The sequence below is a fragment of the Lissotriton helveticus genome, chromosome 9 (assembly GCF_964261635.1).
Source record: "Lissotriton helveticus chromosome 9, aLisHel1.1, whole genome shotgun sequence".
Taxonomy (NCBI): Eukaryota; Metazoa; Chordata; class Amphibia; order Caudata; family Salamandridae; genus Lissotriton; species Lissotriton helveticus.
Window position 1 is genome coordinate 732,444,539 of NC_136070.1, and position 18,448 is coordinate 732,462,986.

General features: G+C 46.9%; 1 protein-coding gene across 2 annotated transcripts in view; it reads right to left on the reverse strand.

Annotated features, from left to right (window-relative positions):
* RCE1 (Ras converting CAAX endopeptidase 1) overlaps nucleotides 1–18,448 on the reverse strand; it is a 207,763-nt gene that overhangs the window by 153,985 nt on the left and 35,330 nt on the right. For both annotated transcript variants that reach the window (XM_078660861.1, XM_078660862.1), the window contains exon 3: nucleotides 6,946–7,029. In XM_078660861.1, coding sequence (XP_078516987.1) covers nucleotides 6,946–7,029 — 84 coding nt within the window. The remainder of the gene's footprint in view (nucleotides 1–6,945; nucleotides 7,030–18,448) is intronic.

Consider the following 18,448-nt stretch of genomic DNA (forward strand, 5'->3'; position numbering starts at 1 on the left):
CAAAAGAACAGAGGAACTGGTCAAAGAAATTACAAGCAGTAATTATTCAAATATATACAGTTGTTCAAAATCATTTAGCTGAGTTACTATGCCCCTCAGGTGAACTGAGTTAATATATATTGCTCTAAATAAGATTGTTTAAACAAGATCATACAATGAGGAGAATAAATAAATATTTTATTGTATTTTAAATATTCATTACCTCCTTTAATTCCCTCCTCAACTCATGTCTTAACAGTCAAGAGGCATGCCTACTAGAAAACTCATTCTCCATTTTTTCAACTCCCTCCTACCTTCCTCCAAGTAGGACACATACAAAGGTGTGCTACCTACTGTTTTTTTCTCTGCCTGCCTGCTTGGTCAGACTTTTGTGCATATTACAATCTTACAGTGTGGGCCCTCTGCTGGGCATATAAATTATTGGAAGTGGTATAGCTTTCCCTCCACCGCAAAAGCTTCAATGAGCAGAGTGAGTCACGTGCCACAGAGTACAACCCTGAAGTCATACTGGGCTCGCTCAGGGCCCCGGCTTTTGGGCGGTGCAGCCACACCTGGTGCTAATCTCAAGGGGCGCTGTAATTAAAAATAGTTTAAAAGCAGGTGATGCTGAGTTCCTTGTGTGTCCAGCAACATTCAGAAAATAACAATTTCAAAATAACTCTGCTGAGTAATGCTCCTGTTGGAGAGAGATCTAGTTTTGCCTAGTGGCAGTTTTGACTTTCTGAGTGAATTATGAGCAGCGCATTCATGTCTGAGAGGGGATATGGAGATGAGGGGCACTGTTGGAGGGTGGTAGTGAAGGAGAAGGCCTTTGGGGGCTCACAAAAAGGCTGTTGAACTGGGCGCCACTAGTGCTAAAGTTGGCCCTGGCCCCGCTTGCTGGGTGCAGGCGATCCTGTGGATTTCCGGAGTGTGCGTTGTCGTTAGTGCATGTGGAAGGCTGCAGTGGAGGTCATAGCTTGCTGAAGTTGCTCTTCTTTATCCAAGTATCAGGGCTTTTTTGGACGGGGAGGCCTACCTTAAAGATATGAGGGGAATCAGATGGAACATTCTCAGAGGTAACAATGCTTTCCCACCGAAGATGGGTGCTGCCTTTTTATGGTGGCCGCGTTAAGCTCCCAGATGACTGCTTTGTTTGTCTATATTTTCGGCAGTAATGATAAGTGTTAAAAAGCTGCTAAACAGGTACACATTGAGTTACTCTATTCACTTGTAGGCAAGGTTACCAGCACTCTTTAACAATAATTTGTTTGGTGAAATAATTTTACACTCGTTCACGCCAGAGTCAGAGGAAATTTCTGAAACTTAATAAACCAGCTAATGATCTTGGGTCAGTTTGAGCCATCCCAGTATTAAGTACCAATCACAAGATTCTATGTCAGGACTGAGGCTCAGATTACGCATTTCTCTTTCAATTTTATAACTCAGCAATCCCAAAAGGTAAACAGTACTTTAGAACAACGGTAGGACTACATATCCCATGAGTCCCTTAAACCAAAATATCACTCAACCAATAACACTTCTCTATTTTTCTGTAAGACAATCCTCCAAGGATCCTCTTCTTCACTGCTCAGCAGCCATGTATAAATGATTTGTGCTTGCTTAATGGCACTTTTGGTTTTATTAAGTTACTTAACGTATAGTGCTGGTGTTTCTTCAGCTTGAACAGTATCTTATTGTGCCCGTAGGATTCTGCTTTGTTCTTCTAGATAGCCTGGCAGTACCTCACCAAGGTGGGGTATATATGAAGGAATTGTTGAATTGGAGACCTATTAGAATTGTCAGCTTTAGGGTGGTCTGACCCCACAAAAAAATGTTGGGCCTTCACCCCTACTGTTTTGCATAATTCGTTTTTGTTGGCCTTTACCTCTGCTAACCAGTGCTAAAGTGCTTGTGCTCTCTCCTTTAAACATGGCTTATACCCAATTGGCACATTTAAGTTACTTGTAAGTCTCTAATAAAGTGGTAATACATGCACCCATGACCTGTAAATTAAATGCATCTAGTGGGCCTGCAGCACTTATAGTAACACTCGCTCACTTAAGTAGCCCTTTAAACAGGTCTCAGGCTTGCCACTGCAGCATGTGTGTACAGTTGTTGAGTGCCAATTTGGCCTTACAAAATAAACCTTTTGCCATGCCTAAACCTTCCTTTCTAATGCATATAAGTCACATGTTGGGTAGGCCCTAAACTACTCATGGGGCAAGGCTCAGCATATTCAAGAAGGTGGACATGTAGCTTCAAGTTTTACATGTCCTGATAGTAAAAAACTCTTGAATTTGTTTTTCAGTACTGCAAGGCTTATCTCACCCATATGATAAGATCAGACTGCCTTATTACATTTAATAAGTGATAAGTTTTGATTGGGAGTAGGCTAGAATGTTGAGTGTTTGTCTCTAAAGTATTGTAATATAAAATCCTTGTTATTGGTCAAGTCAGATTATAAATTGCTATTCTGAAAATGACACTTTTAGAATGTTGGCGTTTTCTTGCCCTAACCATTTGGTGCCTCCTGCCAGTCTCATAGGTCACATTATTAGCTGTAGTTGCAAGCTGGCATTTGCGTGTTCCTCACAGATAGTATCACAAAGGGGGGCTAGATGTTGTCAGGATTGGCCATATCTAGCAGAATGGGGGTGGGGCTGTCACCTACCACACTTGTACTTCAAAGGCTCTGCTGCCTTAGCACACTCACAGAGGATTTTACACTATTCTATTGTGACCCCGGACAATTTAGAGCCAGGTCATAAGTGAAGGATATTCCAGACAAATCTGTGAGGGGAAAATTCTAGAAGCTTCCCCCACTGTAAAAGCTGGCTCCAGGTATAAATATTGCACCCTCAGACCCAACTCTTCAGATCAGTGCTGGACCTATGAAAGATTCAGACCTGCATTATGAACCCAGGACTACGAGAGTGACTCCAAGGGCTAGATGGCTGGCCTCCTGTTCTGAGCTGCAGGGACACAGCAAGCTCCAACACCCTTGAACCCTGCACCTGGACTCTACTTGAAGCAAATCTTGATGCCCCAAAGGGTTCCCCCAATCCTAGACCCTTGGAAGTGCAGATAAAGATGTTGTGCCAGCCCAGGTGTGGTACCCATTGGAACAGATGTAGCGTGACATAACTTGATGCAGAAATCGCAGCTCGTCATGTGTACTGACGCAGCGCGACGTAACTTGACACAACTCAGTGCATAGCCCTCGCAGCACCTCATCGGAACCGATACTGCGCAATGTAACTCGACACAGGACACCACGTTGCTCCTTGGACCAGACGTTCTGCAAGGAAACTTGACATAGGACCTTGCATCGCTCCTCACAACACGACGCAATTCCTGGAAACAAGGACATAAGGTATAAAACTTAGCTGGCCTAACCTGATCGCAGTTTTCCCACCAGAGCTCAACCGCAGTCAGCCTGAACTTGTGACTTTGTCTCGGTACATCATGACTAGAAAACAACAGTTGATGCTTTATGCTTTTAAGCGCTATTTTTAAATAAATCTTTAAAATCTTTAAAATTGCATATCTCCAGTTCAACTGATTAGATTTTTGTGTTTTTATTTTGGTATCATATAATTATATTGCATAAATACTTGACACATTCCCTCTCAGTTAATCCTGACTGCTTTTGTGCCAAGCTACCAGAGGGTTGTTTAGTTACTTTTGTGGTTAACTTTGACAGGGATTGTGCCTGTTGCTTGAGAAAGACTCACCACTCAACCAACAACCCAATATCTCACAGGACCCATCCCGCCATGCCGCCACTGCTCAGCAGTCGTGTAGCAGATCTTTTTATTTTCCAGATGGGCGCAGCAATTCTCTGGTTCCTGAAGGAGTCAGCCCCGCTAGGGAAGAAAAACAGGAACCACATTGGCAGAGACAAGATCATCACAGGAGGCATGGTGGCAGATCGGCACCACTAGAGGGTGCATGGATCTCAAACTCCTTGCACCTTGCATCTCATTTGAACCCTCATCCATACAGGAAAGGAGACATGGACAATGAAGAGCTTGCATCACAGAAGAAAGGCAGCTTCAGCGACTGCATTATGTTCTGTTTCTTTCCTTGGCTCCAGTGTGGGTTCCATTGACCAAGGAGCACTAAATAAAACTCTCTCTCTGGAAAGTATGTCAAGAAAAATCTGTAAAGCTGCATTGCCCGGTGCATAATAAGTACAGTAGCGGCATCTGCTTGTCTTACCGGTCCACCCAAAGGTTAGTAACCAGGCAGGAGAAGAGTCCTAGGTGGACCTAATTACATATATTGCCAGGACAAATACACTTACCTCATCAGAGCTACCATGGCAGGTATCAATAGTGGGGATGCAGTAGAAGAAGTAAAGGAGGAGCAATTCTACCTTACTATTAACAAGGGTGATAATCATCGGCTTTCAATATTTATTTATTTTACAGAGTTTTATATAGCGCGAACTTGACCCGAATTAGGTATCAGAGGGCTTTACATAGCACTAGTTGCATTACATGAGGACACATTTATTTTCGTTAGGCACAGGGAGATTAAGTGTGTTGCCCAGAATCACAGGATGTTCAGTGTCATTGCCGAGACTCAAACCCAGTTCCCCAGATTCGAGGTCAACCGCCCTAGCCGTTAGGCCAACTCCTCTCCCCAATACCATTTACAAACAGCAATATCATCGGCTCTCGAACCCCTGAGTAGGCAGATAATTATGATTTCGGCAAGATGTGATATGAACCACCCATTGGGGGAAGAATAGAAGCCTTTTTGGCCCGATGATACTGAGGGAACCTAGAAGAATAAAGGTAAGGCCAAGGCAAAGATGCCACTGACACCTTCCTCAGATGCCTTCGAAAAGCTTTGACAAGCCTTCCTGAAAAGTTGATCAGATGCCCTATAGGCACTAATGGACACTGAGGATACTCCCATGGAAGAGGCATATGGGCAGACCTCAAAGATGTCGGGGAAGACTCAGACAAGCCAGATTGGGATGCAGACTCTGGTGGGAAACCAGGCCCCAGCAGCGCTAGGAGACCAAATTGTGGTCCCAAACACCCCAGGGTAGAAGGTGCCCCTTCAGAAGTCCCGGGGGCCTTAAAGGAGCCATTCTTGGATGCTTCAGACCATAATCTGGTAAAGACCAGACTGTGTGCTAGGTAGTTCGGTAGACGTTTCTGGAAGACCTTGGGCCATGGTCTTCGCCAGCACCAACCCCAAACAGATGTCCTGACTTCATGACATCTTATAAAATGAACTGCAGCTGCATGCATTGAATAAGCAGATGTTTCAGTGTCTTCCTCTGTAGATGTTACTTGTTACTTAGCATGTGATAAGTAACATTGTGCAGAAGTCGGGGCTTTGTGTACGAAAGTATTTACGTTCACAAAGCAGCTTTTCACATTACACAAAACCCGTTTTTACTGTTAAAAAATTTGTTGTGATCATTGCCGAATGGCAAACAGTAGAAGGTGTGAAAAAAGACGTTCTCCTCTTTGTGAGTCGCAAAGGAATGTACTAGTGGCTGTTACGTAAATTACACCATTGAAACGTCATCACTGCTCAAGTAGGAGTTGTAACTGGTTTGTTAAGGGGGTGTTGTCATTAGGGGACAGCTTCCCCTTTAGTAATTTTGTTGGGAGTCTACATTTAGAACAGCAGTGGTCCAGGTGTCTACTGACTGCTCCCTCCGATGATTTCCCAAATGAGAAACTTTTTTTTTTTTTAAAGCAGCACCGGTCTACTTAATTGACACGGGTTGCTCTAAATAAATATTGTTTCCCATTTGGGAATGCAAACGAGGGGATGCTGGTATGCTGTTCCTGGCAAGCCACCATCTCTGGTTTTGAAGCAGGGGTTAGCAAATTGCGACATACATAATTAATATTAAGTAGGAAGATAATTTTGCAATCGCCGAGAATGGGCAATTTGCAAAGTGACCTATCAATACATAAGTCTTCTCAAACCAGACAGTGTGCAACGTGTACATACCTGATGTGTGAATGGGGATAGTACAGAAGGCCTTAAGTTTTTAATTTAATTCACCATCAGAAGCTTATTTGTTCAGACCGTCATGTTCACATGCCTGGCCCAACTCTCAAATTTGGTACCAAAACGCACACCTAAAGTACGCTCAGGATGATGTGACATCACCCACTCCAAACATCTAGACTCAACTTCAACTAAACAATCACTAGGGTTACCATACAACTCCTTTGTTATACACCACACATGGGCACAGATTACACAGCACACACAACTGCAACCCCAACATTTACAAAGCTATGACGCCACAAGACACTTTATGCAGCTTAGCACTCCTACCAACGAGAAAGTCCAAAGTACCACACACAATGTCGGACATAGACAAAAAATATAAAATAATGAGGTCACATCAAAGTCACTCAACCACTTCATCCAACTAAATTGAAAAGTAAGGTGCACCTTAGACCGCACAAGATTCATTATATCACTCAACTAAAAGAAATTACTAAGTAGCTTTACAACCACTCCAGGATCATTTAATCACCTCAGTATATATTAGTTGTAATGGGTACAGCAGCCATCACAGAGTCATCTCATCACACTACTAAATATTAACTGTTATGGACACCATGGCAACTGCAGGATCATCCTATCAGCCTACTATTTCGATATGGATACACAATACACAGAATGGTTCACATGCGCATTGTGAATTTCACTGCACATTTAAGTGCATAAATACGCACCAATTATTGTACCCAACATCCAGTCGCATACTGGATCAAACAATGGATAGAGGTACAAAAGTGCCCAGAATGGAAGGTGGATATCACATTAATTGAGCTATCAAACACTAGCCTGTGATGAACTGCCCTCCGTTTAGTTTGCAGTGTGCATTAAAGCTGATTAATAACTGCTCATTGGAGAACATAAACAAATTAGGAAAGAAATTGTAAGGCAGGGCTTAATGTTACACCTACTTACCATAGTGAGCAACAGTGGCAGAAAGGTTGCATTGAATATGCCCTCCAACCGGAACCCCATCAGTGCCAGCAATGGTGCATCGGACTGTGAAAGAAGAGAATAATTCTAATGAACCACATCTTCCAACTTATGGAAACTGAACAAGCTGATGCTAAACTGTACACACCATATGGGGTAATCACAGAGAACAATCGGACCTTTGGGATTTGCACTTTGTGGGACGAAAACCACAATAATCACCCGAACCCTAATATTTAATCATCCGATATTTTACCAAATGTTTTGACTCCAGTTGATCCAAGTTAGAAACTACATTCCTTACCAAGAAAAAACGATTTAGCAGAGTAAGACAGAATAACATTTTGGAAGCGTGAAAAGTGAGTTGTAGTTAAAAAATAAGGCAATAAGTAGATTATTAAAGAACAGTTAAATGTGCTACAGAGAAAAATGCATGAAATGCCATGAAGGCCCAATTACAGAAGTACAGATAATTTAAAAATCATAAAACGTAATCCCTGATGAGGCAGAATCTAACCAAAAGTTTCAAGTGTCATACTCACTGTGACCACTGCGCCTTTCACTAGGCCGGGTCACCCCCTTGCTTCTGCCGCTGCCGCTGCCTGCCTCCTGCCTCCTGCTTCTCCGCTGCTGAACGCCCCAGCCACCGCTGGGCCGCCCGGATCTCCCCCTGCCCACCTCGCTGGACCCAGGGACTCAGAGCCGCCGCCGGACGCCCAGAGCTTCCCGCCGCTGCCTCCCTGCGGCCCCGCCCACATCCAGCCCATTGGCCGCCCCGCTCCCGCCACCCAGCTGACCCGCCCACCCGGCTCCTTACTTAAGGGGTCCTGCGGGGTCAGACAGGGAGTGACCACTGCGCCTTTCACGAGGCCGGGTCACCCCCTTGCTTCCTGCCGCTGCCGCTGCCTGCCTCCTGCCTCCTGCTTCTCCGCTGCTGAACGCCCCAGCCGCCGCTGGGCCACCCGGATATCCCCCTGCCCACCTCGCTGGACCCAGGGACTCAGAGCCGCCGCCGGACGCCCAGAGGTTCCCGCCGCTGCCTCCCTGCGGCCCCGCCCACATCCAGCCCATTGGCCGCCCCGCTCCCGCCACCCAGCTGACCCGCCCACCCGGCTCCTTACTTAAGGGGTCCTGCGGGGTCAGACAGGGAGTGACCACTGCGCCTTTCACTAGGCCGGGTCACCCCCTTGCTTCCTGCCGCTGCCTGCCTCCTGCTTCTCCGCTGCTGAACGCCCCAGCCGCCGCTGGGCCGCCCGGATCTCCCCCTGCCCACCTCGCTGGACCCAGGGACTCAGAGCCGCCGCCGGACGCCCAGAGGTTCCCGCCGCTGCCTCCCTGCGGCCCCGCCCACATCCAGCCCATTGGCCGCCCCGCTCCCGCCACCCAGCTGACCCGCCCACCCGGCTCCTTACTTATGACGCCCTCAGAGCGACCGCGCAGCGGGAGCACCGAATGAGCGCCGAAGGTGCGCCAAAGGTAAGCCCGTCTGCGCCCGTCCGCGCCTGGCCCGCGCCCAGTGCCAGGACCCCTGGCCCCACCGACGGAAACCGACCCGACGGACCTACGACGCCACCGAGCTCAACGCACTCAACACCGGCCGAACCCCGGGCTGCTACCGAGCCACACCGAGACGCACCCACGGACCCTTCAGCTGCCACACCTGCAAGTTCACCTGCAACCGGACCCACGCCACACCAGCACCCACCAAGCCGACCTCCAGCAGCACCCACCTGAAGTGCATCCTGCTCAACACCCGATCCGTCCACAGACATGCCGTCGAGCTCTGGAACCTGCTCGACACCACAGCCCCAGACGTCGCCTTCCTCACGGAAACCTGGATGAACGACTCCTCAGCGCCCGACATCGCCATCGCCATTCCAGACGGATACAAGATCATCCGGAGGGACCGCGTCAACCAAACAGGAGGAGGCATCGCCATCATCCACAGGAACACCATCCGCATCACGACCAACGCTGACGACGCTGACGACACCCTCGCACCCGCCGAACACCTGCACTTCCAGATCCACGTCAACCCCAAGACCACCCTCAGAGGCACCCTCATCTACAGACCCCCGGGACCACGCACACAATTCAGCGAGGACATCGCCGACTTCATCAGCCCACACGCCCTCCCCTCCGCCGACTACATCCTCCTCGGGGACCTCAACTTCCACCTGGAGAACAACAACGACCGCAACACCACCACCCTGCTGGACAACCTCGCCAACCTCGGACTCAAGCAACTGGTGACCACCCCCACCCACTACGCCGGACACACTCTCGACCCGATTTTCTCCTCCAGCAAGGACATCGCCTTCAGCCACGCCACGGGGCTCCACTGGACGGACCACAGCTGCGTCCACTTCAGCTTCAGAAGGACCACGCTCCACCATCACCAGCAACAGGCTCCCCGCAGAAGCTGGAACAAGATCACTGCGGACCAGCTCGCCACTTCCCTGAACAAGAACCCTCCCACCAGCACAACGAACCCCAGCCAAGCAGCCACCAACCTCACGAAATGGATCAGCGACTGCGCAGACGACCTCGCCCCGCTGAAGACCCCGCCGAGCAGACCCGGCAGCAAGAAAGCCCCATGGTTTAACGACGACCTCAAGAGCTCCAAGAAGAACTGCAGAGCACTCGAGAAAACCTGGCGCAGAGACCCAACACCGGACAACATGACTGCCCTCAAGCTCGCCACCCGAAAACACCACCAGCTGATCCACGCCACCAAGAAAACCGCATTCAAGGAACGACTGGACAACAACGCACACAACAGCAAGGAACTCTTCAACATCGTGAAAGAGCTCTCCAACCCCAACGCCGGAAACAACGACATCACCCCTTCGCAAGACCTCTGCAACTCCCTCGCCTCCTACTTCCACAACAAGATCGCAGATATACACAACAGCTTCAGCACCCAACCGACGCACGCCACGACCGAACCACCGCCCCCCACCACCACCCTCCGTGCCTGGACTCCGATCAGCACCGAAGACACCATCCGCACGATGAACTCCATCCACTCCGGATCTCCGACAGACCCCTGCCCTCACCACGTCTTCAACAAGGCCGACGCTGTCATCGCACCCCACCTGCGGGACATCATCAACATCTCCTTCGACACCGCCACCTTCCCGGAGAGCTGGAAGCACGCCGAACTCAGCGCTCTACTCAAGAAACCATCAGCAGACCCAACCGACCTCAAGAACTACCGCCCCATCTCGCTGCTCCCGTTTCCAGCCAAAGTCATCGAGAAGACCGTCAACAAGCAACTGGCCGCCTTCCTCGAGACGAACGGATCCCTCGACCTCTCGCAGTCTGGCTTCCGATCCAACCACAGCACCGAGACCGCCCTGATCGCAGCCACCGATGACATCCGAGCCCTGCTCGACAACGGAGAAACAGCGGCCCTCATCCTCCTGGACCTCTCCGCGGCCTTCGACACTGTCTGCCACCGTACCCTAGTACAGCGCCTCAGTAACGTCGGAATCCAGGAGAAGGCACTGGAGTGGATCACCTCCTTCCTCGCCGGAAGGACACAGAGAGTCCGCCTCCCCCCGTTCAGATCGGAAGCCACCGAAGTCATCTGCGGCGTCCCTCAAGGCTCCTCGCTCAGCCCAACACTCTTCAACGTCTACATGAGCCCCCTCGCAGCCATCGCACGCCAACACAACCTGAACATCATCTCCTACGCCGACGACACCCAGCTGATCCTCTCCCTCACTAACGACCCCGCCACCGCCAGAGCCAACCTGCACGAAGGGATGACAGACGTAGCCAAATGGATGTCGGAAAGTCGCCTGAAACTGAACTCGGACAAGACTGAAGTCCTCATCCTGGGATCCTCACCCTCCGCCTGGGACGACTCCTGGTGGCCCCCCGCCCTGGGCAGCGCACCCAAACCAACAGACCACGCACGCAACCTGGGCTTCATCCTGGACTCCTCCCTCTCCATGACCAGACAAGTCAACGCCGTCTCCTCGTCATGCTTCAACATCCTGCGCATGCTACGAAAGATCTTCCGATGGATCCCCACCGAGACCAGGAAGACGGTCACCCAGGCACTCGTCACCAGCCGTCTGGACTACGGCAACTCCCTCTACGCTGGAACCACCGCCAAACTCCAGAAAAGACTCCAGAGGATCCAGAACACCTCAGCACGACTCATCCTGGACATCCCCCGCCGCAGCCACATCTCCGGACACCTGAGAGACCTGCACTGGCTCCCGGTCAACAAGGGAATCACCTTCCGGCTCCTCACCCACGCACGCAAAGCCCTACACAACCAAGGACCAGGATACCTCAACAGCCGCCTCAACTTCTACGCTCCCAAACGCCAGCTTCGATCGACCAGCCACGCCCTCGCCACCATCCCCCGCATCCGAAGAGCCACCACAGGAGGAAGGTCCTTCTCCTACCTGGCTGCCAAGACTTGGAACTCCCTTCCGACCCACCTCCGCCTGACCCAGGACCACCTCGCCTTCAGGAAGCAGCTCAAGACCTGGCTGTTCGAGCAGTAGCGGACCCCCCCCAGCGCCTTGAGACCCTCCGGGTGAGTAGTGCGCTATATAAATGCCATGATTGATTGATTGATTGATTGATTGATTGATTGACTCACAGAGCACTGACAGCATCCCAATAGCAAGTTTATATAGAAGAGTAGCATAGTAAGTCACATATGAAAATGACAAGAAAAGATTTGTTTACAAAAGGCAAAATCCCAAAGGTTTTATGGACAAATCAGAAAAGTTAATAATAGATTTTGCAAATGAAGCATGGTGTGATTATGGTTAGGGTCACATTGGCAAATCAGAAACAAATACAAATTCTCTAAATTATTCACACTAACCCAATTCTTAAGGTGAGAGAAGTCTTCCATTTGCATCCTAGTACAATGCACCCCAGAGAGCTATTGCACAAATGAAACATTTCTTAAAGAATGGCTCATACAATTAGCAAGACTCCACTAACACTTCAAGGAGAAGTCCTTGAAAATGATACTTTGGATAAACAATAGGAGCTCCATTCAAAATAAATGTTTTAAAAAAAAGTTGTATATTGATATACCATTCCTGTCATTCACTTGATGCGCCACAGAAACAAGGGGAGAGATGATTTTCTGATTGGGAGGGAGAGCGAGGCGGGGCAAGTTGAGTAGAACACCCGAAACTGTATCCATTTTAAAAATAATGGCGTATTACACGAAAATGTGGCATAACTATTCATTGCATTATTTACACTTCAAATTGACTCCGGTTACTCATTCCAAGTACAATATCATTAGTTCATCGGTCAAGACTCTATACAACATTGAAAACACAAAGGATCAAAAACATTTTTCACACATTTGAACGTTTTTGCGTATTTCAAAAAAGCTTCAACAACCCCAAGTTTGTCACACTGAAGAGTCAACCAGTTTTTCATAATCATGTTTATGGAGGGTAAGGAGAGGTCGGAATGCGCTGGAATATCAGCTGATCATGGGACAGAGGTTTTTCTCTTGTCTTTGTGGAGGCTAGACAAAGTCTGGTCAAATGTGTACATCGTGTGACTGTCGGGGCTTTGCTGTATTGCACCCATCGTGCTATGATTAATGGAGCTAGTACACTTAAGCTGTCTGGTTCTCAGGACAATGTGAATTCGCTCACTGATTCACTCTTAACACCCAGAAAAGCTGTTTTGAATGTAGAAAATGGAGCAAACGGTAACTAGAAATGATCCCGGTGGACACTGTTCTCTTTGGAGAAGGGGCTCGTGAGAGGTGTGACACTGAACAATGGCATCTGCTTCTTTGTGAATATATCTTAGAGACACATTGGGTTTCCAGGAGCTTTAAAGCAAAGATAGCAAACTGAAGAAGAATCAGAGCCAGGACGTGGCGATAAAAAGAAAATAGAGATGTGTAAAGGCTTGTTCCAGAGGAAGTTTGTTAGGCTGGTGCCAAAATACACTAAGTGGAATCATCACAAAATCACATTAAGAGTGCAAATAGGTCTAAAGACAAAAGCTATAAGAACAAAAATCTTGAATGAAAAGGCAAATAAGTTTTTAACAAATGCAATTGGAAGGGAAGCAAGCAGCAGGGGTGAATCTGCCTGTTCTACATCTGATCAGTGTATGTGAACACAGAGGTCCCACTTCAAAAACACTTGATTGAGGAACTGTGGGTCTGTCACGAATTGAGATACCTTTTTAGTAGCAGAAATCAAGGTACTGGTGTGTGGCCACTTATGCTACAGACGAACAGCAGACACACTCAAATACTGACGTGGGCAAATATCTTTAAGGTGCCAGGATTTAATGTAGAGAATTTTAAAAACACCGAACCAGTTACGGATAGGAGGAGGACGTTCCAGAAAGGCGCAGGAACGGTGTGGATAACCAATCTCTGGTAAAAATGACTGCAAAAAACAGAAAAACAAAATAAAAAGGTGATGAACATGAATGCTTTGAATTTCACGGATAACTGAATACAGATATCAAGCCTTTTGTTGCTGTCTCAGTAGAGGCACTCGTTATGTAGTCAGTATTCTGTGTGTGTGCTGCCTTTTACCAGTACTATCTCGGAGACACCGTAACAGTACCGTGCAACACACATATGTTATGTTATTTAAATTTATATCTAGGCGCAACAGCTACCCGCAAGGGTTTCCCGGCGCCCGACGGAAGCAACAGCAGAATAGGAGAGATGAGCTTACTGATAAAAAGCCAGGTTTTTAAGGATTTGCGGAAGAGTGTGGCATTCATCTGAGTACGAAGAGACAGCAGAAGAGCGTTCCATAGAACAGGGCCCAAATATGAAAAGGAAAGGCCGCCCATGCGGATAGTCGGATCCTTGGCACCTGAAATTTAGCCTGAGTAGTGGATCTGAGAGTACGGGAAGGTAAATAAAGGTGGATCAAATTTTGCACATACATAGGAGCCTTACCGTGCTTAATTCTGAACATATAATTCAGAGCTTTAAACTTGATCCGATTCTCAATTCTCAACCAATGAAGATCTCTCAAAGAAGCGGAAGTAGAAGCAGTTCTCGGGATACGGCAGAGCAATCTGGCCGCTGAGTTTTGTACTCTCTGAAGCTTTCGGATAACATCTTTATTGGGTCCCTGATAGAGGATGTTACCGTAGTCCAGTCTAGATGTAATAAGAGCCTGGACTACGGTTCTCTGAGTAGGGCTAGGGAGCATCCACACAATTTTTCTTAGCCACTTTAGAATGGTGAAACATGTTGCAGCAACCTTCGTGGCTTGATAATGCATAGATAATGAATCGTCAATAATAAAGCCAAGGTTGCAAACATGATGAGAAGGCTGAGGTACTGCACCCATTTCTGTGGGCCAATGTTGAGGACCCCAGAGCTCTTTATCTTTCCCCAGTACCAAAACCTCTGTTTTTTCACCATTCAGCTTGAGGAAATTGGCATGCATCCAAGATGGCACTTTGCTCAACCCAGCCCGAAGAGCGGAAGGCTCTGAGTTTTTTCCTGCAGAAAGTGAAAAAATAATCTGAGTGTCGTCGCCGTATGAAAATAACGACAACCTAGCTTCTTCAACAACCGTAGCCAGGGGTCTAACATATATGTTTAATAACAAAGGACTAAGAATAGACCCCTGGGGGATTCCATATGGGGATGAATGAGTCTTGGATTTTGCTGCAGAAGAGAAAACCTTAAACGTACGGTCAGTAAGAAAATATGTTAACCAACTAAGTGCAGGACCAGTAACCCCTATAGATTGTAGAGCCTTTATCAGGACGGCATGGGACACCGTTTCAAAGGCCGCACTTAAATCCAATAAGACACGTGCGACCGTATTGCATGCATCCAAATTTTGGCGCAGCATTTCGGTTACGCCAAGAAGAGCCGTCACTGTAGAATAACCGGTTCGAAAACCAGATTGAGAGGAATGTAAAATCTTGTTCTTTTCAATGAACTGAGACAGTTGACCATTAATATGCCTCTCTAAGATTTTAGAGAATACAGGAAGCAAGGAAATTGGTTGATAGTTAGACGACACCGTAGGGTCAGCGTTGGCCTTTTTCAAAAAAGGAATAACCATTGCATGCTTCCATTCCAGAGGAACCAGAGATTCCTTTAAAGAAGTATTTAGGAGTTCCATAATGATTGTAAGCATTGACAGGTCAAACTGCCGCAGTACAGAAATAGGAAGGGAATCGCAAGGACTTGATGCGGCCCAGATGCAATTTAAGGGACGTCATATCCAGTAATGTCCAGTTTTCAATTTTATTGATGGTATTTATATCAGACAAATCTTTATCAACAGATGGCAAAGTTAAATGAGTAGGGATTGACGGTATTGACGTGGGGGATATTGCTTCAACTTTGTTAGTAAAGAATTGAGCAAGAGCTTCACATTGTGTTTCATTCAGATTGGGGGGAATGGGCTGAGTAGTGGCATCTGATAGTTCTTTTACCATTTAAACAATGTTTTAGACCAATTCTTGACATCAGATAAGATTGAGGAAACATAGATAGCGAGCGCAGCCCTACAGAGAGAATGATATTCCCTTTTAACGTGCAGGTAAGCAGTTTTGGCTTCGGAAGCATAGGCCCTTCTCCGCCGTCTTTCCATATTTTTACATTTGGTTTTCTCAGCTTTTAACAAGTCTGAGAAACACGGGGCTGGAGGGCAGTGGTTACTAATCCTCTTACAGGAGGTAGGCAAGCAAATGTCTGTAGTTTTAAGAATCCACTTTTGAAATGTTACTAAGTCAATATCAAGATTATTTATGAAAATAGGGGCAGTGTGACTAAGAAGTTTGTTAAAATTGTCTATATCCAGCTTTTTCCAATTCCTTGTTCGTTTTGAGTACCGCAAGGCGCCACATGCTCGTTGTCAGTAATTGTTCATTTAAAATCAACCAAAAAATGATTGGACCAGCACAAGGGAACTGCTGTAGAACATGCAACATTGAATACATTGGAAAACTTAGGATCCAATAGGTGGCCAGCTTTGTGCGTAGGTCCAGAGTTATGAAGTAAAATGTTGATAGCTGCTAAATCTGAGATAAGAATGTTACTAATGGTACAGGAAGGATCCTCCGGATGGAGGTTGAGGTCCCCTAGAATTGAAAAATTTGCTGATCTGAGCAAAAGAGGAGAAACCAAATCAGGGAAGTTTATGACCCAGGGACCGGCAGGCCCAGGGGGTCTATGAACCAATATCCCTTAAAAAGTGAAGTGTGGAGTCAAAGTCAGCTTAAACAGCGCAGCTTCGCAGTCAATGACCTGCAAGTCATCAAACTTGCAGCTACATGAATTTTTATAAATTATAGCAATCCCCCACCTCTTTTATCCTCCCTGTCCTTCCTGACTATAACCTAGTTAGGGGGCAGAGCGGCAGCTATATCCGGACCAGAACTATTGTTTAACCATGTCTCTGTAAGGAAAATAGCGTCCGGTTATTTGTCCATTAATAAATCAAGAACATCAGCCTGATGTTTAGAAAGCGAGCGACAGTTAATATTGAAAAAATAAATTCCTTTGTAGATAGTAAGTTATCTTTCAATTGCGAGTTAATGAGTTGTTTAATGAAAGTAGAGAGTGTTGGAACATTAGATACCTCGCATAGTCCTAGGTGCACTGTTAGTTTACAACTCAAACAGGAATCGGTCTCCTTCTCAAGATTAAGGAGCGTGCAACCAGAGTGTGGATTAATACGGTAATCCAACAGGTGTTTGGGGGAATAAGTTAAAATATCCCTATTTATTAAAACAGGGGTCTTGGCGCGGATGGGAGCAGACAGGCTTGCCTTTGGCGCGCCCGCTGCGCTCGTCTGCTGCGCGCGTCCGCTGCACGGCCGGGCACACGTGGTGATTTTATAGAGCCCCCGGTGGCGGAAATGATGGAAGGGAGGTGGAGCTGCGTCCCGCTACTGAGAGCGGTAAAATGCAGCAAGAGGATTAAGTGCTGCTGGGCAGGTACAAAGAAAGCAGGTGAGTGCAAGTATGCCTCGTTAAAAGTCACATACAAGTGTGAGGACTATGTTAAAAAAACGTAAAAAGCAAACAGAACAACTATAACAAAATACAGAGGCAAATCGGCAATTCAGCGAGCAGTTGGAACCAAATTACCCCTCTTTGGGCATGTGCCTCCAAAGGGATAGCGAAATCGAGCAGCTAATGTGTACTCTAGGAGATGGTAGGTAGAAGAAATTCGATAGAGCATGACATGGTATTTATTTATTTATTTAATGCATTTTTATAAAGCGCGGACTTTACCCGAAGGTGTCAGAGCACTGTACAATAGAACCAGTTACGTTACATTAGAGAACTGTTGCAGGAATAGAACAAACAAAAATAGCATGCCATAGAATCGGGGCGACGCAGGCAAAAGGCACACAATCTCAAGCACAGCATGAACAGACTGTACAAGCAAAACTAAGAATAAATATGACAAATTATACAATAACTAAAGAACTTCCTGGCGAACAATAGCAGGCCATAGAATCAAAACAACGCAGGCAAAAGGAACACAATATCAAATGCAGCAAGCACAGGATGTACAAACAAAAATAAAAATATTTGTGACAAATTTACAATGACTAAAGAACTTCCTGGTGGGGTCTGAGAAGGAGGGAATTAGTTCTGAAAGTGTCTTTGCAATAAAAGAGATTTGAGGTCCGCTTTGAAGATCTGGATGGAGGTGATGGCACGGAGCGAAGGAGGAAGCAAGTTCCATATTCTCACCGCATTACCTGAGAACGATTGTGCCAACAATTTTTCCCTTTTGAAGGAGGGGGTTCAAGAAGGAACTTTTCCGCATTCCGAGAAGGTCTTTTGTCTCCAGACAGTTTGAGTTTATTCGCCAGATAACGAGGGGAGGAAGAGTGCAAAGCTTTGTGGGTGATGCACGCTGTTTTGTAGATAGCTCTTGCCTCGATAGGAAGCCATCGGAGAGAAGACAGGAAGGGAGTGATGTGTTCACTACGTTTGGACCCTGTAATGAAGCGAGCTGCTGAATGGAGGACGGATTTGAGGGGGGAGAGGTGAGATTTGGGAAGGCCAGTCAGAAGAGAATTACAATAATCCAGTCTAGAGAGAACTAGCGATTGGACCAAGGTTTTTAGGTCATTCTCCGGGAAGAACCGACGAATCCCCCATAAAAGGCGCAGTTGATAACGTGCGCTCTTGGCCATGGAGTTGATGTGTGAGATTAGGTTGAGTCTTTTTTCAAGTATGACACCGAAGGATTTAGCACACTTGGCACTTTGAGATCATACCCCTGTTTCTTAAAATGTATGTTATACCTATGATGGTCACGCAATTGGCACTTTGCGATTATATATTCGTTTTTAATAATGTTTGCTTTTATGATATTTTTCTGAATATCGAAATAAAGCTTCTTTGAACTTGATTTAGCGCAGTCCACAATGATGGGTTTAATGTTGAGTAGATTCGATTGATCCATCCAGGATTGAACAGGAGGTGGAGAGAGAGAGCTAGATAAGAGGAGGAATTC